At 50.5% G+C, this 26,620-nt stretch overlaps 1 protein-coding gene across 9 annotated transcripts in view; it reads right to left on the minus strand.

Annotated features, from left to right (window-relative positions):
* Window positions 1-731: 731 nt before the first annotated feature.
* The window catches only part of PTPDC1 (protein tyrosine phosphatase domain containing 1), a 66,606-nt gene continuing 40,717 nt past the window's right edge, over window positions 732-26,620 (minus strand). For 5 of the 9 annotated variants that reach the window (XM_058695927.1, XM_058695930.1, XM_058695924.1 and 2 more), the window contains 8 exons: window positions 16,412-16,583; window positions 14,537-14,617; window positions 14,197-14,315; window positions 13,093-13,230; window positions 10,199-11,433; window positions 6,756-6,941; window positions 5,096-5,206; window positions 732-2,550 (listed from right to left, as the gene is read on the minus strand). In XM_058695927.1, coding sequence (XP_058551910.1) covers window positions 2,434-2,550; window positions 5,096-5,206; window positions 6,756-6,941; window positions 10,199-11,433; window positions 13,093-13,230; window positions 14,197-14,315; window positions 14,537-14,617; window positions 16,412-16,583 — 2,159 coding nt within the window. In that variant the 3' untranslated portion in view covers window positions 732-2,433. Of the gene's footprint in view, window positions 2,551-5,095; window positions 5,207-6,755; window positions 6,942-10,198; window positions 11,434-13,092; window positions 13,231-14,196; window positions 14,316-14,536; window positions 14,618-16,411; window positions 16,584-17,050; window positions 17,280-19,721; window positions 19,857-26,620 lie in introns of those variants that run through there. The other 4 variants (XM_058695932.1, XM_058695925.1, XM_058695926.1 and 1 more) reach the window with 4 other exon arrangements.

Consider the following 26,620-nt stretch of genomic DNA (forward strand, 5'->3'; position numbering starts at 1 on the left):
GACCCCGGTCTTCTTGAGGTTAAGACCGGGAAGCTGGCTGAAGACAGGACTCGGCACATCACAGCGTGTCTCTGAGTTCTGCAAACAGATAGAGCGGTCTGGAAACCAGCAGCACCAGCGAGCTCTTGGACAGGAAGTCCCGAGCTTCCCAAGTGTGATATGCTGAGATCACATGACAGCACCACGGCAGCCCAGCCTGCTCCAGAGGATGGAGACCATTGCTAAGTCACAAACAACACGATGCTCTATGGTGCCACCACAGAGCCCAATGCTGAAAGGGCCCTGCCGTCCCTGCCGGGCACGCCACACACAGGTGGCTTTGGGGGGAAGAGCATGGGGTCTGGGGTCCGTCAGACCAGGACTCCTTCATCAGGCAAGTGTGAACAATATTTCTCTCTGGCCTGAGGCAGAGCGCGTGTGCGGCCATGGCGGTCAGTTCTGGATGTGTGCACTCTTGGCCCTGGAGCTGAATCCCCCACCCCGGAGGTCCTTCCTTTGGGCTACAGAGAACTCCTCACCCACTCCAATACAGGAAAGGCAGGAGCCCCGCTGACCTAAAGACTCCCCTCACTCCTTCCTCCTGGAGCCCTGCTCCCCTCCCACCCCCACCTGCTCGTCTGGAACCAGCAAAGTCTGGGCTGACCACAGCCCACAGGGTCATCTCCTCCCAGGGCACCTCCGTATCGTCAGGGTCTCAAGAGCTCCAAGCTAAAGACATACGAGCCTTATGGTTTGTTGTTTGCACTTTTATTCGAATAAATACAAAACCTGGAGACAGCCTGGTTTACCTGTCCCACCAGCCTCCTCAGGCTGGCGTGAGGCCGTGGTCACATTGTGGCTGCACGGGATCTGTCCTCTAACCTGACCATCGCAGACACAGGCCAATAGCCACTTGTCGAATGAACCCTGCTGGCCCTTGTCCATGTGACACTGACAGACATGTGGGTAAACATCTTTTTGGGTAAAACACATATTTTTATAATGTACCTTTGGATAAAATGTTATCTTTTCTCCCCTTTCCCAGATCAGGCACTTAAAAATGAGAAATCTCAGCAACAGGCAACCCAGTTCATTAAAATTCACTGGATCTGGTTTCCCAAGAAAATTCAAACAGTGTAGGAGGAAACGGCATTCAGCATCTGCCACCAGAGTCAGTAAGACCCATAATGACTAAAATGTTTCTGATGTGCCAGTGCCGGATTCAGAGATGCAGGAGTTGGAGAATCTCATCCAAGGTTAGTCTCGCTTCCCCCAAGTTTCTGTCTCTAAAATTACGTGACAGCTTTAGTGTGAAACTGGTTTGATTAGTATCACATCTGTTGGGAAAAACGATCACCCTGTGCGGCCTGGCCTCTGATAACCGCACACATTTGTTACAGCCTCAACTGCTGAATGACAGCTCGGTCCACAAAGAACCCGTTAGGCAGTTACTAGTCAGGCAACAAATAGTTTACTTACTTCTTAACTAAAGCCCATATGGTGAATGCAGGCTACGTGCTCACATTTCAGTTTAAGAATCTTAATTTTCCTAGTGAAAAGTGGCAGAAGACAGGGCCCTAGGGCAGCGGGGTCTGCAGAAGGACGGAGGTGGGAGGTACGGGCTGCATGGCCCTCACACCGTCAGCACAGTGCCTGCCTGGGCCTGATGCCTGATCTGTGCGGCCCTCACACCTCACACTGTCAGCACAGGGTCTGCCTGACTACTTCCTGCAAAGACGCTGTTTGGAGAGAGTAAGGCTGGATGTGTGGAGAGATCAGCAAGGCCATCTGGAGGCCCGAGTCTACTTCCTACAGTAAAAAAATCCCAACCACCTCACGACCACCCTTAACACAAAACTAAATCACTCCAAAAAATAATATACTTTGAAACCCTTTGACACATTTATAAAAAGAAAAAACAAAAAATTTCCAAATTAAAAAAATCCTTTAAAAATGTTATCAATCGCCTTCTTATTAACAAATACAAAATAGTTGAAGACACTTTGTGACTTCCTCAGGTCATGGATCAGGCTCACGGATCCACAGTGAAGTTTTACTGCTAAAATTACCTACTTGGTAAAAACTCCAGCAAGAGCTCCATCAATAAAATAACTGTTTTGGAAAGAAGAATTACAACTTTTTCCAAAATGTCAAAAAGAATAAAGATGTAAACACCATGTACTTAACATATTAACACAATATTAATTCAGTTAAATAAATACAAGAAAGTGGCACCAACATTATGGCAATTTTTCAACACAAAAATGTAGCTCAAGGGTATTTTAAAATAAATAATCGCTCACAACAGAAATGAGTGTTCTTTGCACAAACCAAGAGTGTCTGAGATAAAGTGCTGGGACCCGAAACGGCTCCACACCCCCCTTCCTGTTCATCTGTACGCACGAACGCCGCCTGGGTCTCCGGGTCTGGAGTGTCCGCCGTGGGGAAGCGTCACTAAACGTCAGGCTGAGGGCCATCTTTTGTCATTTTCCCTTTCTCCTCCAGTGTGTGCTTAAATATTTTCTTTAGGGTGTCGTAAACTATTGGTCCATTTTCAGAGTCAAAATTAACCTGGTGACAAAGAATATATGGATTCAGGACACCGTAACAGAATTTTAATCAGCCTGTTTTGGTAGAAAAGAAAGGGGGTGGAGAAAACCTGACTTACAAACACAGTTATATTCAACTAAACACACACAACTCACGTCCCACGTTAATTATAACCGAGAGACTGTATTAGAACTGTTGACTGTGCCAAAGGCAAACTTATGAATGAAAACAAAAGATTCAATCCAGTGCCTGGACAGGTCCACTCACTGAGGCAGGGCAGCCACGAGGGCGGAGTGGTGAATCTGACACTAATTGCTGGTGGCACAGGGAAGAGCACAACAGCCGCACAGCAGGGAACCCGGCTTTCCACCTGCCAGCCATGCTGCGTCAGCTCACAGCCGACCTCCGTGACACGGGACTGACCCCCCCCCCCCCACCTTAGCACTTCCGGGAGGAGTTGGCAGAGGCTCGCGGCTTCATCTGCCACACAGAAAACTGTCCCAGAAGCCAGCCAGCTCACCCCTTGGTGGGGAGGTACCGTGTCCGTGCTCATGGACTGTTTGCCCATGTTCACCGGGACACAGGGTTGAGTGATGGTAGGACACAGAACGGGACACCTCCACCCACACCCACACCCACAGAAACGAGCCACCCGGTCAGTAACCCCTCCTCCGGAGGGGGTGCAGGAAGGCTGTGCCCAACTAGCACATCTGTGGACACAAGACCACCGGCTCAGAGACAAACAAGTCTACGACTCCGGACAGTGTGTGCGTCTCAATCACGGGGTCCCCTTGCCCTCCACATCCCCATCCTTGACGAGGTGGGGGTGACGCGCAGCGGCCCAGGCGGAGGCCACGCACACAAGGGCTTTGCATCACAGCTGATGACTCCAGGCTTAGGTGACCCCAGTGTTTGATGAGGGGCCGCAGCGGGCCTGGAAAGCTCTGGACAAAGGGTACCAGGACCTTCCTCATATGGCTGCAGCTGCTGCACAGCTCTCCTCAAAGAGCCAGCCCTGGACAAGAGCGGTCGGGGCCCCTGCTCACAAGACCATGCACCCGGGGAGACACCCAACATCTCCCAACCTCTTTACAGTTGGGTTTGCAACAGCTGCTATGTTTAACTTTTCATTAGGATCCTCTAAAAGGCCAACAGAAATTGTACAGAATTCCCACCACTTTTAGAGAAACAAACACTAATAATTTTTTTCAATTAAATTCAGAAATGAAATCATACTGTCTATCCTACCTGCAAAGACTTCTCATTAACCTTAGTAGTGGTTTGAATTGTTCACTTTGCTAAGCATCCAGCTAAGCCCTCCCCAAGGGCAGGTGGCCTCACGGTCCCTGAAGACATAAATGCAGATGTGAAGGACCATGCACCCTGGGTCTGAGCCACTGGCTCTGGAAACTGTCAACAAGAGACCAGGAGACCAGGGTGGTCAGTGCCACAAAGACCCCGCGGGTAACGAGGAAGCTGCAGGAAGGACAGCACCTTGGAGAGCAGAGGGGAAGACGCTGTGAACGCGGACAAACATAACTAGTGTCATCACTAACATTTACCACAGATGCTGTCACTGAAAAGCGGGACTCTTTGTTTAATGACGTTTCCACATGGCCTATGAGAGGCTGCAGGGTAAGGGGTGCCTTTTCCCCTGGCATGGACCTGGCTTCTTGCTTCAGCCAGGAAGCATTGCTGTAAGCCAAAAGGGCGTACATACGAAGGAACCTTTTCTTTCACTTTCTTTTTTTTTAAGTTTTTTTTTTTTTACATTTATTTTTGAGAAACAGAGTGAGACAAAGTGTGAACGGGGGAGGGGCAGAGAGAGTAGGAGACACAGAATCTGAAGCAGGCTCCAGGCTCTGAGCAAGCGGTCAGCACAAAGCCCGACGCAGGGCTCGAACCCACGAACTGTGAGATCATGACCTGAGCCGAAGTCGGATGCTCAACCGACTGAGCCACCCAGGCGCCCCTAAAGTTTTTTTTTTAATGTTTATTCTTGAGAGAGAGAGCACGAGCGAGAGAGGGGCAGACCGAGAGGGACACAGAATCTGAAGTAGGCTCCAGGCTCTGAGCTGTCAGCACAGAGCCTGACGCGGGGCTCGAACTCACGAGCCCTGAGATCATAGCCTGAGCTGAAGTCGGTCCCTTAACCGACCGAGCCATCCAGGTGCCCCTCTTTCACTTTCTGCTTAGATTTGCTAACAGGACAGGGGACCAGGCCATCAATGGCGGATGCTGGGTTCTCAGGGGCCGGTTACTTGTTTATGCCCAAGGCAGAACTCCTCCACCAGAAAAGACTCTCTGACTCCTACCAGGCATGTGATTTAGAAGTATTTTCTCAATATCCAAGTGTTTCTCTATCAAAGCTCTCTGTTCCAGCATTCTTCAAAAAGTTCAGCTCTTTCTGATAGCACTGTTGGGAAATTAATATATTTTGGCTAAAGTCTACAACTACATTTGAGAAATGTCAAACACACTTCCATAAGGAAAAACAGAGCTGAAAGTTTTATTTCAGAGCAGGTGAGTGACCTCTGGATTATGCCCCCTGCAGCGTGTGACCCACCTTGGTGAAGGCTTTAATGGCGCGGGCAAGGATGGCCTCCTCCACATCCGCAGGGATGGGCTGCAGGTTCACAATGCAGTGCAACACGCAGAGAATGGTCTGGTGCTGGCCCTGTGTTTGCAGAAATCAAAATCAAAATCAAAATCAAAATCAAAATCAAAATCAAACAAGCGGTTTGAAAAATGCCTCAAGAAATAAACTCAAAGCAACCGCAGAGCCAGGAACTGGTTGTGACCAAGTACTCATAACCTCTGATACTGAACGACCTACCAAGGGCTCTACCGATATTCACCGTTGGGTGTTAGTGTCATCTGAAAAGCTTTCGGGAGGTAAAATCCAAGCTGCGGAGTTATTATACAGAGTAAAAGTGAATACGCACGCAAGTGTCATTGCAGATCAAATGTCTTCCTTGCCGCGAACAGAGACGATCCGCTTATTTCTGGACAAAACTGGTTCTGTGCAGCTACCGAATGCTGACTTAGCACTGGGATAGACAGGAGGACCAGCACGGGGGACAGACAGACAGTGCTGTGGCCTCCAGCAGTGCGCCAGCTGGAACCTCAGGGGAAGGACGGAGGGTGTCCGGCTTGACCCCCCGGGGGCTGTGCACTTCGGAGAAGCAAAGGAGACACCTCAGCACTGGAAGAACTTGCGCCCAGTACAGGAGCCCCAGCTGTGGCTTCTGAAATCTACTGTAAGGACCTGATCTGAAACGCAGAGGACCCGCAAGCAGAACTCAACATTACAGGGCTGTGTGGAGGGGTAACAACTTGAAATAACATAAGTGCCCTGCATGCGGGGATGGCAGTGAAGGCCGTGGAACCCGGGGCGGGTGCCGTGTGACAGATGGGCGCGAGCTTTGTGCCAGATCAGAGTTCGAGTCCTGCTCTATACACGCTGCCCCTCTTCCCTATAAGATGGGGCTGCACTCTGTCTGGGCCGTGGAGGCGAACAAAGCTGAAAACGGAAATTATGACCCAGTGAGGGCCTGGCCGACGCCCCAGGGGTGACCTCCCTCCGTCTCCCTTCCAGGTTCATCTCTGTCAGGCAGCTGCTCAGAGGGCAGCCTGGCAAATGGACTCCAGACACGGGGCGTCCTCATCTATAAGGTCGCGTGCGAGCGTGTGAGTCTGAAACATGAAATATGAAGTTGTTTCTGAAAGGATTTGCAGCTTCTTAGCAAATGTTTGAAAGAAAGGACTTGAAAATGTTCAAAGTGGTGTTCCTAGAATCATGGGTATTTTCCCTTTTTGGTTTTGCATCTTCTTTTTTTAAATTTTTTTTTTTTTTAACATTTATTTATTTTTGAGACAGAGCATGAACGGGGAAGGGTCAGAGAGAGAGGGAGACACAGAATCCGAAACAGGCTCCAGGCTCTGAGCAGTCAGCACAGAGCCCGACGCGGGGCTCAAACTCACGGACCGTGAGATCATGACCTGAGCCGAAGTCGGACGCCTAACCAACTGAGCCACCCAGGCGCCCCTGGTTTTGCATCTTCTAAGTGTTATGCTGGGTGTGCATCTCTTCCCGCCTTGGAAAAACCTAAATGAGCCCCAGATATGGGATTCGGCACAAGTTCCCTTTTCCGCGAGAGTTCTGAGCACGAAGCCCGCACTTTGTGGGCCTTGGTTAACTTATCAACTGGCCAACAGCCTCTTACCTTCTCTAACAAAAACAACGCTTCTGCGGCCTCTGTGCGGCTGCCAGCCAACATGTCCACGTCTTCCTTGGTTATCACAGGCTCCTTCAGCTGCTCCACCCAAGACCACATTAAACTGCACAGGATGGAAGGGTCCCTTTCGCCACATATTCTTTCCCAAGCTCCGTCTCGGGAATTCAGTTCTTTCTAAAAAGAAGAGAAGAAAGAGGAAGAGAAAGAGGGAGAGGAAGGAGAGAAAGACAGGGAGAAGGAGAGGAAGAATGAGAGGGAGAATGAGAGGGAGAATGAGAGGGAGAATGAGAGGGAGAATGAGAGGGAGAGGGAGAAGGAGAGGGAGAAAGGGGAGGGGAGGGATGGAGAGGACAGGGAGAAGGGTGAGAGGGGGAGGGAGAGAGGAGAGGAGAGGGGGAGAGGAGAAGAGGGAGAGGGAGAAGGGGAGGGGAGAGGGAGAAGGGGAGGGGAGAGGGAGAAGGGGAGGGGAGAGGGAGAAGGGGAGGGGAGAGGGAGAAGGGGAGGGGAGAGGGAGAAGGGGAGGGGAAGAGGAGGGGGAGGAGTGGAGAGGGAGAAGGGGAGGGGAAGAGGAGGGGGAGGAGTGGAGAGGGAGAAGGGGAGGGGAAGAGGAGGGGGAGGAGTGGAGAGGGAGAAGGGGAGGGGAAGAGGAGGGGGAGGAGTGGAGAGAGGAAGAGAAGGAAGAGGGACAGAGGGGAGGGGAAAGGGGTAGGTAGGAGAGTGAGAGGAGGGGAGGGACAGGGGGAAGAGGAGAAGAGGGAGAAAAGGGGGAGTGGGAGCGGAGGGGTGAGGAAGAGGAGGAGGGGGGGGTAAAGGGAGAGGGAGAGGTGAGGAGGAAAGGGAGGGGAGGGGATGGGGAGGGAGAAAAGGAATAGGGAGGGGTGAGAAGGGGAGAGGGAGGGGAGGGGAAGGAGAGGGAAATGAGGAGGAGGAGGGGTGAGAAGGGAAAGGGGAGGGGGAGAGGGAGGGACAGAGAGGCAGCACCACTGAGGTTTGAAGGCCCTCAGGCTGTCCACGAGTGACAGTCCCGGGCTCCAGGCTGTGGATGGGGACCTTCCCAGTGCCCCCACCAGCAGGTGGCACACTGGGCTGAGACACTGAGTCTCTCTGAGCCTCAGTTTCGGTCTGTGAAGCTGGGGGCCCTGCATGTTGGGCCGATTTAGCTTAAGGTCTGCTCAAGAACCAGCCCCCACCCCCCCGCCAACCACAGAGGGAGGGTTGGCCTCAGCGCTAAGCTCTGCACCCCACCCTGAAACCACAGAAACTGTTCAGGAAGAGGGAGAGGGAGCCTTCCTTTTCAGGGTGCTTGGAACAAAGCAGAAATACTCACCGCAATGAAGCGGAACGGCAGAGGAAAAAGCGTGACTGAGAGCACATCTGCGTTACCCTGGGTGAGAAGAGCTCCGACTAAACCCCCCAAGACGGCTCCAGCAAAGAGCTTAGAAGGCGACAAGCGGGGCAAATGCACTTCTTTCCAATTCCCTTCCGGAGTCCCATGTGAACACGGGACAAGCCCGCGTTCTGAGATCTGATGGGGGGTGTGACCAGAAGTCTTGCCCACACCCCAAACGCCTGCAGGCGGCTTTAAATGCTGACCTCACAGAGAGCAGGGAAAAGAAGAGTTTTAACTTCTGATGGGGTTCAGACCTAGGTTTCAGTCAATACGGTGCGTGTGTGCTACAGTAATATGCATAATACTTGCCACATGCATTCATTCACCGTCCTTGGAGGCCCAAAGGGCACACGTGCAGCCCAGGGGAGGGGGCCCTCGCTCAGAGGCCTGAAGTGAGAAGGGGGCACACAGCATTCCCCGCGTTTGGCTGGACCCCAGACGTGAGGCTCCTGCTGCGCTGCTGCCGGGTCCCCCGGCTCCAGGTCCCTCTTCATTATCTCATAAAGAGGCCATGAAGTTCGGCTGTGGGGGCCCCGTTCCCCACCGATCACGTGCATGGCAGATCTGGTGCGCAGTGTGACCAGAGGCTGGGTGGGACGGCACGAACCAAAGGCTCGCCCAGTAAAATGCTGTCACGTTGTCACGTTCTCTGACACGACAGAATGCAGTTCTCTGAGCTGCACCCGCGCAGCTGTGTTCGGCCACAGGACCCGACCCCTGTGACCCTTGACTTCCCCGTCTGTGATGCTTAACTCATGAGGACTGTTAAGTTAACAAAGAATCTGTGGGGTATCCCCTGCCTTACGGGTTCCTGCGAGAGCAGGTGACGTTAACAGCAGATGAGAGGGAACAGGCAGCACTGTGTGGTCCAAATCACAGAATTCAACTAACTGGTCTTATTGCTCAAAGGTCCATGATGAAATCCAGAAAAGGAAACAGAGGGCAAGCCTATCTAAACCAAGGGGCTGTGTTCACCTCTAGGAAATGCTTTCACATGACAGTTCAGCCGCGCAGGGCTGGCCCACGAGGGGTCCCGCCACCAGCTCTGTGGCCCACGGCCACGTAAAGGAGGGGCCCACAGACTGAGCAAAAGGCTTGTTCAGTTTGGAGTGGAAAGAAAAGACTTCATGTTGTGGGAAATCTGTGTGTGTTAGGTATTCACTCGGCAAACACCCGTGGCTCTGATGACAACGAGCACTTGCTCTGCGGTGACACGGCCGTAAGCGGGTGCGAGGTTCCTTGCCTCAGCTTCCCACCTCTGCACGTGGAAGGTTCCGACCCTCCTGGAAAGTGCACGTGCCTTGCTTATTAACTTAGAATACACAGGAGCAGCTACGCGAATGATCTGTGGGACATTATGGGCTAAGGAGTCTAGATCCCACGGAGCCAGGCCTGTCAGCTCCACACCTGGGTGGTTTACTAGCTTCTGGTAACTACGTGGGAAGGCCTGCCTTTTGTCTACACTAGCTGCTCATGCCGGGTGAAGAGTACAGCTGACTTAAGACTGTGTTTCTAATGAAAGTGCACCACAGAAAGGGGTTAAAATTTCACATTCCAACTTACAAGCCAAGAAATGGACCCCAAAGACCCAAGGTCAAGAAAAAGTGACAGCACAAAGGCACTCCATGACTGCTCCCGTCTGCTCTGTGGAATCACCCCCCACCCCCCCACCTCACTCAGCACTTGGGTCCACGACTCGGGGAAAGAACCTCTCTCCGTGGTTCTCCAGGTGCAGCTCCCTGACCTGAGTTCAGGTTAGAGATGCTCAGAGCGGCCCCCAGGCCAGGTCTCAGAGGCCCAGCCAGAAGGAAGCCCCCCGCCCGACCCGTCAACGAGCACCCACACCCTGCTCACTCAAGCACCCTAAGTACTAGGCGCTGAGCCCTTTCTTGCACACACACACCGAGAAACCTCAAGTTCCAAAGTTAAGTGTTACACAAACAGGTCTTCAGATTCCTGTCACACTTAAATTTAGTAAGACACTGTGTTTCGGCTCTGACCTCAGTGTTTCCCACACATTAGTTAAGTGAAATATAAGTACCTGCCACATCTCTACCTTCCTTTTCACTCCCTCCTCTTCTGCAAGCTCACTGAGATCTGCCAGGGCTTTGGCCGCCAGGACTCTCCTGGCTTCGGCACTCAGTTCAGCCTGCGAAGCAGCGTGCGCAGCGACCTCAGGCAGGTCTTTGCCTTCCTGGGCTGTGGGACCAACCGAGGAGGGTACTTTGCAGAGGAAGTCACAGTCCCCGGGGCTGCGGGGAGTCTCAGAGCAGTGAGCGGCGGGAGCTCCACACAGACGGGGCGCTTGCTGGGGACAACGGTCTGGTTCCTGAGGGACATCTGCAAAGCTGGGTCTCACTGGATCCCCAGGGTCGTAGGGACCTGAAACCCCCGAGGAGAAGGTTCTACTCCGCTGTACTTCCTTCGCAGCAGTCTCCCTATGGAAACCCGGTGACCCCTCATCTCTGAGTCCTTCCAGGCCTCCAAATTTAGCTTGATTCCAGAAAGAGAATGTATTTCGGACCAGCGTTTCCTTACTCAGATCGAGCTGTGGAGACTGGGGGGTGTGACAGTGGCTTATGGGCTTCTGCTGTCTGGGGTTATGGCCAAGCAAGGCTGCGGCAGGCCCCGTCCACGGAGCTGCCCCCTGCCCCAGAAGTGACTCAGCCCTCTTTAAGTCAGAGTCGCTGTAGCTGAATCGCCTTTTCAGAGGCGTCAGGGGCTGAAGGCACTCAACATTCCGCCTCTTCCAAAGAGGGTCAATCTGCTGTTCGCTGGAAAGAATCACATCCTGATTCTCAAAATCCACGGCCACTGCAGCGGGCGGCAAGGAGTCTGAGGCGTCACTGCCCTGCCTCAGTAACTCTTTGTCCAGCTGCATGGTGATCACCTCAGAAACAGTCTTTTCGATTTCCGCACACAGGCTGGGCCCCTCTGCCACGTCTTCTGTCGCCACTGGCCTGTTCTCAGCTAAATCCAGCAGCAGTTTGCAAACGAGGTGGATAATTTTGGGTACGTGTTTCAGAAGGCGGGCCTCATAACCGTGAAGCAGATGCCGCTGGCGAATCAGATACTGTGCTAAAGTAACGGCGTGTGCCTTGGGGTCACAGCAAGAGAATATATTGCGGAGAGGGATGAGAAACTGGGTAAATTCCCTTACACAGAGGAGCTGTCCTCGAGTTTGTATGGAATTGGGTCGCTTCGCCCGAACAAATATAATTGCTTGGTCAGCAGTCATTCTCGTGGCGAAAACCAAGTAACATGCTATTAAAACGCCTAGAGGTAAAGAGAAGATTGGTATGAAGAAGGTTATCGTTTAGTTATCACTATTTAAGATTTAAAATTTGAATATGTGTTAGGAAAGCATATTAAGAATTATTTTAAGAGCCACTATAACTTACTGACTTCTTGTACAAGTGTTTATTCCCTGTCTGTATGTCACGTCTTCCCCTGAGAATCCAGTCATCTCTCTACCCAGAGAAGGACAGTGTGGGTGATGGGGATGGATGCAGGAGTGAGGGGGACCAAGAGAGTGTGGCAAGAGATGGGGGGACGAGGGGGAGGTGGCAAGGGGATGAGGGACGAGGGGGAGTGTGGTGAGGGGATGAGGGGGAGTGTGGTGAGGGGGACAAGGAAGTGAGAGGGGATGAGGGAGATGTGAGGGGAAGGTCCACCAAGGTGTGTGGACTGACTGGATGGGATATTTTAAGGGTGTTCAGAGCAGAAAGCAGACCGTGGATTTGATGTGGTCCCCGTGGGGCTGGGGAACAGGAGGATCAGAGGCTGGACCACAATCCCTCCGTTATCACCCCTCTCTGCACACTTCCTTCCCACCCCTGCCAGCTTTGCCATGAGTTGTTGCCACATTCCCAGCCTGGCATTTTTCCTTTCTGGGTATTTTTTGCCGGGGGATTATTATTCATATTCAGTCTATTTCTGGACTTTTCGCCTATACTAATAGTACTTTTCTCCAAACCAAGATATAACTTTATTCTGTAAGTACTTGTTATTAAAGAAAACAAACTTAGCATTACAAACATTATACATTTGCATTAATTAGTATCAAATTAAAATGAATAACATACTGGTGATAATTGATCAATTAATCCAACAATAACAGTTGACTAATATCAAGATAAAAGGCAAATCAGAAGACATGCGTGTGGTTCGCCAAGTCTGTTAAGCAAGCAGGACGGAGCCCCTGCCCTCCTAACGCTCCCAGGCACGTGGAGACCTGGGGGCTGGCACATAGCTCAGGTGTCTGCTTGGACCAGGCTACAGTTAAGATTCTAATCTTACGGTATCTGCTTTTGTAACAGTATCAGCACTACACTGAGATTTGCTGCATTTTTAAGTAAAATCATTGATTTTTACACAGAATTTGAAGCACAGATAGACTCCCGTCACCACCCAAATCCTTCCAGCCCTGAATTCAAATCCTGGCTCTGCCACTTACTCAGCGTAGCAAACTACTTAACCTCCTTCAACGTGCACGTTGTTGCCAAAGACTTAAAAAAACAAAAGTGTAAAATGCCTAGAACACACCAAATGAAACAATGCTTTCTATTCTCATTACTTTGGTTAAGGAAAATGCCATTTTTAAAATACATTAACTATGAAAGTGTTGGGGTTTTTTTTTCCTTTGAAGAAGAAAAACCAGACGGATCATTTAGTGAGCCGTAGAAACCCATCTGTTTACTAAGTATGATGAGTTTTCAGTCCTAGGTCTTTCAAAAATACTCTCACAAATAACTGGTCACTGAAACTGTCTTTTCCAAACATAGTTCAAATTTCTTTCAGTGGTTTCTTTCATTTGAATCCAAAACTCTGACAGGATTCTGAAGACTACTTCTCTTTTCTCCTCGTATTAGGAAGCATCGCTCTGTCCAGGTTTAGATATGCTCTAAGACAGTAAGTCCACTTCCTAGAATTTACCTGTTCGACCAAGCCCTGCATGACAATGGATGGCTACTTTCCCTTCCTGTAAGGCAAATGTCGTCACCTTCACCATGTCTAAGACAGTGGTAAGCGATGCCACACCGTAATCCTTCCATCCGAAATTGTAGAAATAGACTGGACAATGAAACAGAGAACAGAGAAGAAAAATCAACATAAAGGACAGTACGTGAGCAGCCGTGTGAAGGAAGCGTGTGGATTCGTGAAAAGCGCACAGCTGTGAGGCAGGCTGGCTGCACCGCATGCGGAGGTTAAAATAATAGGTTCTTTATATTTCCGGTAAATTCACTGTTTGCATTTCTTACAAAGCACATTCTCTATTACTCAAGACATTTCCTGCTAAAACTCAGCCAGAAACAATTAAGGAGAAACAGGACTGCAGATTAATAAAGGCCACGACCTTCACCCAAATTACTCAGCCACAGAAGGACAGCACGCCATCTTGTTCAAGAGTGGAAATGCATTTAAAGGACTGGCAAGTGGCACAAGCTGGGTGCATACAGATTTTCCACCTAGTGGAGACAAAAAAGCGAGGCACACGCTTCTTAGAAACAAGTCCCCAAAGTGGCCTGGGCTGGTGCTTTCCAGCCTGGTGAGAATGGCACGTGTTGAGTGACCCCATCCCTAGGCTCCCGGACTTGGGCTCCTGGGACTGCCCAGTAAAGAACCCCTGAGTACCACCCGGGGGCAGAGTTGGGCTTCAGTAACAGCATGAGTGAGTGCTGTGTTCCAGTCCCGCTGCCATGAGTAAGCCGTGTGGTCTGAGTCGGAACAGAGAGCAGTACCACGGGATGGGACGGATGGGTAGGACAGGTCTGGCACACTATGATGGCAATTCATGCACGCTTTGTTTCTACAGGGCTCCTCCCAAGATTGCTCGCATGGGACAAAAGAAATCCTGTACTTTCAACAGCAACGCCAGAGAAGAATGGTCGCATTATCTAGAATCAGTCAGCTCATCTCCCCCGTTGGGAGCCTACAGTAAGCGTTCGTTCATTCCATCACCCTCTGACCCAAGAGCGGAGTGGGTGAAAGCCTGGGTGCTGTCCTTGGTAACTCACGGAGGGGAAGTGGGGGACTTACTGCCGGCCTCCATGAAAGCTTCAGGAAGGTACGTGAAGCCACTTTCTTGTTCCAGGGGGTTCCCGCAGCTGGCATGCTCCCCAGGGCGCTGCAGGTTGATGATTGTTTTTATGCCATGGCTTACCGGAGAAAAGAAAGAAGTTACCATATTGAGAGCTAGAGTTTTAAAAAAATCAACCATCTTTTGGCATTAATAAACATTACTAATAACTTTCAAAACCTTAACTTCCTAGTTGAAAAGAAGCCCTTCACTGCCTACTCTTTGACCATTTGAAGTCAAAAGTGACAGACAAGAAGACGCGAGCTGGCTTATCGAAGTGTGTCAGCGTGCAGCATTTACCTTTGGAACTGCTCGATGATGCAGTACTTCTCGAGGAGCTCAGTGGACGGGCGAGCCATGGCCAAGATGTTGTCAGTGACCCTGAGGTGGGAGGATGGGGCTGGTGAGATACACAAAACCTGGAACGTTCTAGCTCTAAGTACTGAGAGAACGAGTTATCAAGTCCCTGTTTTTTCTACGATTTCAACAGTTGTAGAACAATTTTCTTATACAGCTCTGGCTTCAATTTTGCATCACAATTAGGGCTCTAAGAGACCCTGAAAGCCTGGAAAAAATTCCAGGACGTAAAGTATTTGTGGACTGCAGCAGAGTGTTTTCAAGGACTCTCATGAGATTCTAGCAGACGTGACAGAGCCACCTCATCGGGCATCAAAGGCAATTCTGCCCCCTGGTCACCCGTTGTGTGAGGCAGGGATAACGCCTGCCTCGTGGGGTTGGCATGACAATTTGACAAGGTGTGGGTGTAAAGTCTTTAGCACAAATCCTGGCGCGAGTGGTTATGAATAAATGCCGACTTATTGTGATTTAGCGAAACATCTGGGCTTTGGGGTCAGCCGGGTCTGGTTTCAAATGCTGGCTTTTCTGCTTTCTAGCTAAGTAGTAGATTACTTAGTTGCTCCGGACTCAATCCTCTCATCACTAAAAGGACATTAACAATGTCTACTTTTCCAGCGCTTCATGAAGATGACATTATAATGTGACAGTGTCTAGCAGAGTGCCTGGCCTGTAGACGAATGGATTTTTATGGAATGTACGAATGGACAGAGGCCCGACAGACAGCGGATCCTGCCTAGGGGTCTAGTGAGAAACACCGGGCAGTCCATCGGGGGCTGTGGGCCACATGAACCTGAGCAGTAACAGAGACGTCGGCCGAGCTGATCAGGGTCCAGAAGGATACCGCAACTCTCCCCCAGGGCAAGTCCTGACATTTAACGGGGACCCCCCAAATTCAGCAGTAGTTAGACCAAGGCGAGGACAGAAGGACCATGAAAGCATCAGAGGTGAAAGACTCAGATGGCTTAGTCAACAGTGAAACAAAAATATTCATGTGGCCTTGAGCTGCATTATTAGAAATTTAGGGTCCGACCACATCTCAGGAACATTGTTTGCTTTCTCACAACACTCCTCAGGCTGGAATGCGATCTGTGGGGAACAGTGGGGACAGCCGACCCGATTCCATCACCACACGCATACCAGCAAGCCCAGGACGCAAGAGCGCGGGGTGCAGTCGGGTAAGCGGGTCGACAAACGTCTGACCTGGAAGTGGGATTCCCGCTGCAAGAAATGACTCACTGCTAGAGTTCTTTAAACGGTGAACTCTTAGTGGGTTTCAGACATGATGTGGCTTGATTACCAGACGTTTTCAGAGGTATCACTACATCAAAACAGGCATACTTGACAGTTTACTGTTAAGAACAGAAAGCGGTATGACCGAATGCTGAGCGAGCCGCATCCCATACTACGCACGAGGCGTGTGCCTTACGCCATCCTGAGCCAACGTGGCGCACGGCTCCCCACGGAGGCAGATGGGCAGCGTGTGCACCCACGCGCGCCCTTTCACACGGCAGATGGGAGCAAACAGGAGGCCAACAGTACTTGCGTCAGACCAGGAAACCACACACGCACCTCGTAACTTCTCAAACTTAGAGCCGAATCCATTATTTCTAGTAACTTCTGACATGTAAGACCTCCCCGGTTACCGTTTCTCTAAGATACTTTACACACGTCATTTCACTTGCTTAAAAAAACACTATGGGGTGGTTTTATTATTTCCATCTCACCGACGAGGAAACGAGGTTTCACACCGCTCCTGGAGCTGCCGGCCCGCAGGCTGCACAGCCCCACCGCCCTGCGCAGGTGCCCAGGACCACTCACCAGGACGAGTAGACCCCCTTAATGGCTTGCTCCTGCTCGCTCCAGCGCGCCGGGTTTTCGTACTTGCAAGCTCTGCCGCCACACGCCACGGAGCAGGCCACGTGTCCAGGAATCACGTGTCGCAGCCGCTCTCCGACCTTCGTGTACTTTGGCGTTGGACGCCCTGGATTTCCTAGAATGTACACGGAAGGGAAGATTCAAAACCCAGTCTCCAGATGGAAGAGTAACGTGAGAACGCCCTCCAGGATTGGAGACGACGGCCCTGCTGCACCCCCTCATTCTGCCACAGTGAAACCGCTGCCTTGTGCTCTAAGAGCAGGACCTCCCGACACAGAAGAGGCGCTCGCACACGATCACCTCCACGTGTCACACTGGTGGCGAAGAAGAAGAAACCGTAAAAGCAGATCTTTTACAAGGGCATGGGTTTTTTCAAAAAGTATGTTTTCGTGAAAAAGCACAAAACATCCGATCACTTGATCTCCTATTCCATGTCCACTGAAGCCCTGAGTGCAACAGACGGTAAAAAGCAGAACGCAGAATTAACTGTCAAAACCTAGACGGTCTCAACACAGCATGCCACCTGCAGTCTCAGTTCATACTCAAAGCTGTGGCAATCTGAAAGAAGGAAAAGAGCTTTACTTTTTCTCTGGAGGCACGCTGAGTCCCTGTCGGCGCGGCGGACGGAGGCCACGGCCACCATCACCTGCAGAGAGGACGAGGACAGCGTCTGGGCGGCGGAGCCCCGGCGGCCCTGCTGCAGCTGCAGGACAGGGTCCGAGGCCGAGTGCCGGCGGCCCTGCAGGAAGGCGCTGAGGAAGGGCAGGGCAGAGCCCCGCCGGGGCAGGTCCTGCATGGCCGGGGATGGCAGCGCCAGCCTGCTCCGCCACCAACTCACTCACTGAGCCCAGAGCACCAGCCTGCGATCAGCCTGCGAGATCCACCAGCCGCTCAGGATAGGCGGGCTTGTTGCCACGGTGACGAACAAAGAAACTACTGATTCCCACTCAGAGCTGCATCCTCGAAATCCCACATGAATGGACTGCAGTTTGGAGGGATTGTTGGAGCAGGGGGAAGAGGAACGTGTATTTTCAGTAGATTATATACTTAAGTTGTAACGAGTCTCTTTTCTCTCAGACTCAGCTGGAAGTCCTGACAGATCAAAGAATTACATCTAACAGCACATTGTGATGAATTAAGAAAAATGTGTTTATGACACAAACACTGCCTTTTATACACACTTTAAAAGGTTTAAATTCTGCTGTTCTTCTCGTATCTATTCTCTGAACGTTCTGAAAACCCTTCCGTTTCCACCCCTCTGTGCACAGGCAGAGAAGTGAACCATAATGAAGGATTCGCAGTACGGCTCGTGACGTTATGAAAACACCATTCAGTTCTTCAAAACCAAAGCCCCCTGTAATTTTCTCGATAGAACTTTTCAAAAAATACCGGGACAGAACAAATAAAGACGTGTGTAGCGCTGATGTCTTAATCAGAAGACCTTTACTTTCGTATTTTTATTTTCAGGACGTGACAACGCAATCCCTGGTCATGCCTTTATCGGGCTGAGACAACAGCCAGGCCTCTCAGAAACTCAGATGCAATTCTGTGCCTTTTGTCACTGACTGCGGGGGGGGGCGGGGGGGGGGGGAGGACAATGCTTCAGGAATGTCCTGGTGGAGGCGTGCAGCAAGAATTCACTAAGTACCACATTCTTGTCAGGAGCTGGGTGAGGAGGAGGCTTCAAGCTGAGAACAGACAATCCAGCACTGAAGTCCGCCTCCTCCCTCGGGAATGTGGGCTGCGCCTGCCCCGTCTCTCTGCGTCTCTCTGTCTCTCCAGGTGGTGTTTCAGCCGCGTGCACAGAGAAACGAGCTCTTATATGTTTGTTCTATTTCTATGATCAGTCATGCTGTCAGAAAGCTCCTTCTACAGTGCACGCCTAACTCCCCAACCCAACAGACTTTGTCCAATAAGAGAGACAGAAAAGCTGAAGCTGGCACCCAAATTCCTACTCTGCGTATAGTGCCAGGACCTTGTCATTTCATATACAGTGATGGGAAAGAAATTTTTTTTTTAAGTAGGCTTCACAACCAGCGCAGAGCCTGACGCAGGGTCTGAACTCACGACCCCAAGATCAAGGCCCAAGCTGAGATCAAGAGTCAGGTGCTCAACCAACTGAGCCACTGAGGCCCCCAGAGCGTCTTACTGTGAGTGACCAGAAAGCACAGTTCCACAGAGCACAGGAGAGCTCAGAGGACAAGGGGCTGCACCAGGGGGGAGCTGGAGTCTGAGGGCTTCTAACTCGGCCGGGTGGACAGCCTCTGCTCTTCGGGGCTGGGGGTCTGAGCCAGCCTCCAGGCGGTGGTTCACGGGGTGGGGAGCTGAGAACCAGGGGCCTACTGGGACAGCAGCGGTGTGAGTGGACAGGAGCGGACAGGCGGGAGCCGGGGTTCAGGTTCCTGCAGCTGGGGGTGGGGAGACCCAGCAGGCCAGCTACATGAGCAGCAGCTGGGAAGTCTCTAGCCTCAAGTAGGGGAGTAGGGGACACCTCACATCTACGGCACTAAGGACATCCCCAGACGAGGGTGCAAGCGACGTTGCTCTCAGCACTTCCAAAAACGAAAATGGCTTTGCTGAGGGCAGTACTTGTCTGGACGAAGCTGAGGAAGGAAGGGACGGCTCACGTGTTCTCTCAAGAACCATCTCTGCTGTGAAATCCACAGAAGTGGGCCGACCTCACCTGAACGAGTCAGCACCGAGCGGACGCCCGGGCACCCTGAGTGCAGGCCCTCCTCTGAGCGCGTCCTCAGGCTCACCCAGGACACCTGAGGTGCTGGGGTCCACCCAGGGGCCCGCCTGGACACCCCCACTCCCTTAGCACAGCACCACTGCCTGGCAGGCTCAGCCTCCAAAACCACCCGCTGGCAAAATGCCCAAATCACGACTAAATCCACGTTTGAAAACTTGGTTTTGCCTGTGCCAAACGGCTTTCTGGTAGGGAGCATGCCTCAGTCCTGCCTGAGACCACACAGCCCCCTCCCACCCATCCACTGAGACCGCACGACCCCTCTCCCGCCTGTCCCCTGAGACCTCACAGCCCCCCTCCCGCTGTCTGCACGGGGCCTTGGGGGAGTCTGGAAGCACACCACAAGCCGTTTCCTGCCCTTCTACACACCCGCCCAGGCGCGCACTCAGGGATGCACACACAGGTGCATCGCCACTGACCCACTCCTGTCTTCACTGCCAGACATTCAGGCCACCACCCCCGACTTTATTTACAAACAAGACAGAAACACTTCAGGCCCAGGACCTTTTGATTTCCACGTTTCTCCTTCAGCAAACCCCCAGGGGTGAGGTGGCTGGCTGGTGAGCAGGTTTCACCACTGAAGCTCAGACTTCCATTTGGTTGAGTCTTCACCCGTTTCAACAACCACGTGTGAAGACACTGGAAGGGGAAATATTTTGAAAAACTTCAACAATTGAAAAAACACAATTTTTTCTCAGGTCAGAGAGAAACACGGCATTAAAATAGGATCGGGGAAAGCCATCTCAGAGATGCTTTGGTTCCGCCTCCCTGACCTCAGAAATCTCACATCTCCTTAATTTGTGGCCTGCGAAAACCACGTTTTTGTTCACAGAAAGTCACTGGAAATCAATCATGCAACAATTCAAAAGAAACTGTTTTCAAAGTCTTGGAAGAGAAGATATTATACTTGTACCAAACTGATCTCTTCTTTTGTGTTCATTAAGAAGGCATATTTGTACAACCTAAAAATCCACTAAAATTTTTAATTTATATTTATGAATTTATTTCTATTAAATTATTATAACTTATAATTGGGATGAATTATAGATGGCTAATGATGAACTATTCAGACACTTTTTTTTTTTTTTTTAATTTTTTTTTTTCCAACGTTTTTTATTTATTTTTGGGACAGAGAGAGACAGAGCATGAACGGGGGAGGGGCAGAGAGAGAGGGAGACACAGAATCGGAAACAGGCTCCAGGCTCCAAGACATCAGCCCAGAGCCTGACGCGGGGCTCGAACTCACGGACCGCGAGATCGTGACCTGGCTGAAGTCGGACGCTTAACCGACTGCGCCACCCAGGCGCCCCTATTCAGACACTTAGAAATAACATTTTAGTATTTAAATCCCCAATAGGAAAAAAAAAATAGAAGGCTTCTCTTTAGATAAACAGAAGCAAAAAGACTTTCAATTCCTATTTTACGTTATATATAAAACAGAATTTTTTAAAGTCAGAGTAATTTGTGAAGGGCCATGCTGTCAGCAGACACTTAAAAGGTAAAGAGCGTTTTTTCCTGGTGGCCACAGAGAAAACACCATTATCATAAGCTCCTTGTTGGCCCACAGTTCTAATTTATTTGCCACAAGGGCCTTCCCACTCACCTGCTAATAACTCATTTGTTTTCACTGCTCTGCCAACATATTTGTCTAAATACATAATAAAAAAATGTCAGTTTTCTACATTCCCTAAATATAAACTCATGGGGACCCTACCTTGCTACTATTCTTACCTTCTCCTCACTTCCAAATACGCTGTGTCTAAAAAGAAACCAGGCTCCAAGAAGTAGGAAAACAATAAAGGATCATCCCCACGACCAACCCTCTGTGCCCCAAGCTGCTGTCATCACCAACGCACAAACGGCCCCTCAAGGCATGAAGAATGGGGGTGCCAGGTGCCCGTCTCTGCGTCGTAACACCCTCCCGGCCAATGGCCTGTGTGCAGGTGGGCAATCAGACCTTCCCCAGTTCAGAATAATGTTTATGGAACCGGGATGTCCTGGTCACTGCAAATGTGAAACTGTCTAGCCCTGTGATGAGGGCAGTAAGCCACAGAGAACCCCACTGTGCTCTCCTCAATTCCCACACGTGGCGGTTAAAGCAGACGTGGACCCCAAGAACCGGTCATTTCTCTCACATCCAAGGTTTCAGAAAGGGCTGGGAACTTCCTACTTGAACGACATCGCGTGGCCGTGGGCCCAAGAGTGTGGTGAGAGCCGCAGATCCACGGGGCCCCAGCCCCCGGCCCTCAATCACCGGGGCAGTCACATCCAGGAGTCGGGCAGGACGCCGACCGCGCCGTGTCTGCTTGCCAAGTTTTACCCCAGGGGGCTCGCTTCTCGCAGGAGTAACAAGCGTCCAGCTGCTGGATAGGTCAGCGTGTCTTCCGACGTCCAGTCAGAGCCGCCGGCTCTGCTTCTCTCCTCTAAAAGTTAACACGAAGCATCTCTTTGACTTTGACTCTGCAAGAGTTCAAATATGTTCAAATATCTGAAGACAGAACTTCTCCAAAACTTGCCCTACCTGGGCTGCGCCTTCCCGATTTTCTTTTTTTTTTTTTCCAACGTTTTTTATTTATTTTTGGGACAGAGAGAGACAGAGCATGAACGGGGGAGGGGCAGAGAGAGAGGGAGACACAGAATCGGAAGCAGGCTCCAGGCTCCGAGCCGTCAGCCCAGAGCCTGACGCGGGGCTCGAACTCACGCACCGCGAGATCGTGACCTGGCTGAAGTCGGACGCTTAACCGACTGCGCCACCCAGGCGCCCCACGCCTTCCCGATTTTCCAAGCACATGTCACTGTGTCCAGACCCTTCCCCACAGCCCCCCGCTTCCAAGGCCCTTTCGTCCCCCTTCACAGCCAACACTCTGAAAAGTGGACTGTGGTTGCCGCTGCGTGTCTCAGTTTCCACCCGTATCCCTCTGGCGTCCACCATCCATGGAAAGTTGTTCCAGCAAAGGTCTCCGATGGCCTCTTCGTGAGTTTTGTCTCGGACTGCTCAGCAGCATGCCACACAGTCGGGCAATTTAGTTTCAATTTAAAAACTTTTTTGGAAAAGACTTTATCTTTTATTTTGAAGCAATCTCAAACTTAAATAAAAAGACAATACAAAGAATATTTTTTCTTGAACCGTCGGAGAATACGCTGCATACACGCCGCCCAATACGCCAAATAATTTAGCGTTATGTTTCGACAAAGACAACCTCTAGATTCCCCCAGATCAGACGACGACTGATACGTGACCAGTCGCCGCTATCCCTCAGACCTCACTGGAGCTTCCCTGGTGACCTCAGTGCTGCTCACGGCAAACACGCCACAGCATCAGAACCACATGCTGTACCCGCTGTCCTGTCTCTCACTCTCTAGAGCGAGCTCCAAAGTCTTTGCCGGACTCTGACGCCCCTCATTTCTGCGGAGTACAGGCGCTTAGCTTGCAGAATGTGTCTGTTTCCTCACGATTAGAGCCACGGAGCCTGGGGGGTTAATGGGTGAAGAACAGCATTTAGGAACCAAGTCTGGGTGCTGGGTGTGCTCGTGGCTATGGGCATGCTGCCGCCAGCGGGCCTGCTCAGCACACAGAGCTAAACGATACGAACACGTGGGACGCCTGGGGGGCTCTGTCAGTTAAGTGTCTGACTCTTGATTTTTGGCTCAGGTCATGATCTCACAGTTTGTGAGTTTGAGCCCCAGGTTGGGCTCTGTGCTGATAGTGTGGAGCCTGCTTGGGATTCTCTCTCTCTCTCTCTCTACCTGCCCCTCCCCTGATCATTCTCTCTCTCTGAAATAAACTTAAAAAAAAATATGTACACGCATGCACACATTCCACATGTTTGCAGCCACACTATTTCTAAAATTTTAGTGTTTATTCATTTTTGACAGAGAGACCGAGCGTGAGTGGGGAAGGAGCAGAGAGAGAGGGAGACACAGAATCCGAAGCAGGCTCCAGGCTCCGAGTTGTCAGCACAGAGCCCGATGTGGGGCTCGAACCCACAAACCACAGGATCATGACCCGAGCCCAAGTCGGACGCTTAACCGACAGAGCCCCCCAGGCGCCCCAGCCACGTTTATTTCTACGTGCATGCATCATCAACTGGAAACTGAGTTCACCTTAGTACTATCAATTCCAATCCAACACACAGGGCCCCTCTACGTTTCTGTAATCCTTAACCAGGACCCTCTGTGTGACCCTTCTCCCCTCATGGCTGTTGCCACCACCTTCAGGGAAGCCTGGGCCCTGTGTGTGTTCTGATGCTCCACACGGGGCCACCCGGCCACACACAGGAGCCCTGCTAACCCCAGGCAGGCTCTGACTCCCTGAGTCAGGTTAGCTTCTCACACGCTCGCCATCCTGCTGTTGCCCTCAGCCACATCTCGTGGCCCTGCCAGTGGCTTTTACACGGATTTGTTCCGGAAGGGAAGAGAAAAGAAGAGGAAGAGAGAGTGCCTTCCTTTTTCCCTTTGCTAACTGTGGTAAAATATACAGAACATAAAATTGACCATCTTAGTCCATTTTCAGTGTACAATGGCATTAAGTACATTCACATTGTGCAACCGTCCCCACCAACCATCTCCAGAACTTCATCTTCCTAAACCAAAACTCTGTCCCCATTACACTAACTACCCCCCGCCCCCCCCCGGCCGACCCAGCGCCCTCCCTATGGAATTGACTCTTGCAGTTCCTGTATAAGAGAAATCACACAGTATTTGTCCTTCTGTGTCTGGCTTATTCACTCAGCATAATGTCCTCAAGGTTCATCCATGCTGTAGCAGGTGTCAGAATCTCCTTCCTTTCTAAGGCTGCATCGTATTCCACTGTGTGTATGTGCCACACCATGTTTTCCCCGTGCACCTGCCGATGGATACACGGCTCGTTTCCAACTTCTGGCTATGGTGAACGCTGTATGAATGTGGGTGGACGAATATCCGCTCGAGTCCCTGCTTTCTATTCTTTTGGTATATACCCACACGTGGAACTGCTGGATCATATATTTATTTTTTTTTTATTTGTTGAGACACTGCCATACTGTTTTCCATAGTAAAACCATTTACCACACCAGCAACATGCAAGGACTCCAGTCTCTCACTTACCCACACCTCTTACTTCTGGTTAGTTCATTTGCTTTGGTAACAGCCATCCGGGTGGATACGCAGTCTATCTCATTGTGGTTCTGATCTGCATTTCCGTAATAGTTAAAATAGGCTTTTCATGTGCTTATCAGACATCTGTGTATCTTTTCCAGAGAAACATCTACTCAAGTCCTCTGTTCATTTCTGAGTCAGGTTGTTTGTTTCTGGTTGCTGAGCTTCAGGAGTTCTTTATGCATTCTGTATGTTAGTCCCTGATTAGACAGCTCTGTGATTTCCAGTCTCTCCCGTCTGTAGGCTGACTTTTCATTCTGCTGACAGCATCTTCTGAAGCACAGAAGTTTTAAATTCTGATGAAGTCTGATTTACCTATTTTTTTCTCTTGTTGCTTGTGCTCTTGTGTCACAGCCAAGAAATCATTGCCAACTCCAGCATCACGAGGCCTTTCCTCTAAGGGTTTTATACTTTCACCTCATACGTTTAGGATTTTTATCCATTTTGAGCTAATTTTTGCACAAGGCATAAGGTAAGGGCCCAATATCACTCTTTTGCACATGTACACCCGGTCTTTCCACCACCAACTGATGGAAACACTGTCTTTACACCAATGAACGGACTCGTTATCCTTGGCAAAAGTCATTTAACCACACATGCAAGGGGTTTTTTTCTGGGATCCCTACTCTATTTGCTGGTTTATGTCTGTCTTTATGCCAGTACCACACCATTCTGATGACTGATTGCCTGTCCCTGCCCCATGCCACCCCCCACCCCCACCCAGCTTGGCAGCTGTCAAGATGGCGGCAGCCCGCGTCCCAGTATGGGACCCTGGTCTCTAATTCCAGGATGAGCAGAGAAAACCTTATTTGAAAATTATTGTATGTGCTTGTTCTAACCTGTCTGGGCACCTGAGCACCTTGAAGGCAGAAAAGTAATTTCAACTATTACTCGAAAATACTGTGTGATAAAAAATCTGCAGGCTCCTGGGGCACAAGACTACTGCTGAGACACTGGAAAATGCCACCAAACATCTAAAGAATGAGCACCAGTTTTCAGTGTCTTCCAGAAAACAGGGGAGGAGGGAACATTTCCACCCCCTCTAGGAAGCTAGGATTACTCTTTCACCAAAGCAGACAACGATAGTACAAAAGAAGAGAACAATAGTCCGATGTCTCTCCAGAGCTTAAGCACAAAATCCTGAACAAAATAGCAGCAAACCAAATCCAGCGATGCACAGAAAGAATTATATGCCATTACCAACGGGATTTATTGTAGGTATGGTAAGGATAGTTAAATATTGAAAAACAATAAAATCTACCATATCAATAAGCTAAAGAAAAAATAATTCTATCAAATGACACAGAAAAAGCATTCTACAAATTCCAACAGCCATTCATGACCAAAAAAATCTCAGTGAGTAGGGGCGCCTGGGTGGCGCAGTCGGTTGAGCGTCCGACTTCAGCCAGGTCACGATCTCGCGGTCCGTGAGTTCGAGCCCCGCGTCGGGCTCTGGGCTGATGGCTCGGAGCCTGGAGCCTGTTTCCGATTCTGTGTCTCCCTCTCTCTCTGCCCCTCCCCCGTTCATGCTCTGTCTCTCTCTGTCCCAAAAATAAATAAAAAAAAAAGTTGAAAAAAAAAATAAATAAAATTAAAAAAAAAAAAAAAAATCTCAGTGAGTTAACAACAGAGGGCAACTGGTTCAACTTGTTGTAGAGAACCTGCCAGAATCTGTAAGCATCATGTTGCAAGGTGAAACACGGTCTTCTCCCTGAGGGAGGAGGAAGGCAAGGCCGGTGGCCCTCCTAACGCTCTCTGCTCAGCAGACATGCTAGGCCACTACCGTAAGGCAAGAAGAGAAATACTGGCATACAGACTGCAAAGGAAAGAAATAAAACTGCTCTTATTTGCTGATGTGATTGTTTGCACACAAAATCGCAAAGAATCTCCAAAAGCCTCCTAGACCTAGTGAGTGAGCTGAGCAACCACAATAAGACACTAGCACGCACCTGCTGGGACAGTGAAACAGCAGAGAAATCGGATCACTCGTCCATTGCTGGGGGACACAAAATGGCACAGCTATTTTGGTTAACACTTTGGCAGTTTCCTATAAAACTGAACATGCAACTACTGTGTGAACTAGGAAGTTCCTTCCTGACCCCTGCCTGACCCCAGAGCAAGGAAAACTCCTGCTCACACATAAAGCTGCTCATGTGTGTTCACAAGAGCCCCAAACGGAGACCACCTGGCCATCCTTTGGGGAGTGAATGGATAAACACCCTGTGGTGCACCCCTACCAGGCAAGGCCACTTGGCATTAAGAACAAG

This window comes from Neofelis nebulosa, chromosome 12 (assembly GCF_028018385.1).
Source record: "Neofelis nebulosa isolate mNeoNeb1 chromosome 12, mNeoNeb1.pri, whole genome shotgun sequence".
In the NCBI taxonomy this organism is placed as follows: Eukaryota; Metazoa; Chordata; class Mammalia; order Carnivora; family Felidae; genus Neofelis; species Neofelis nebulosa.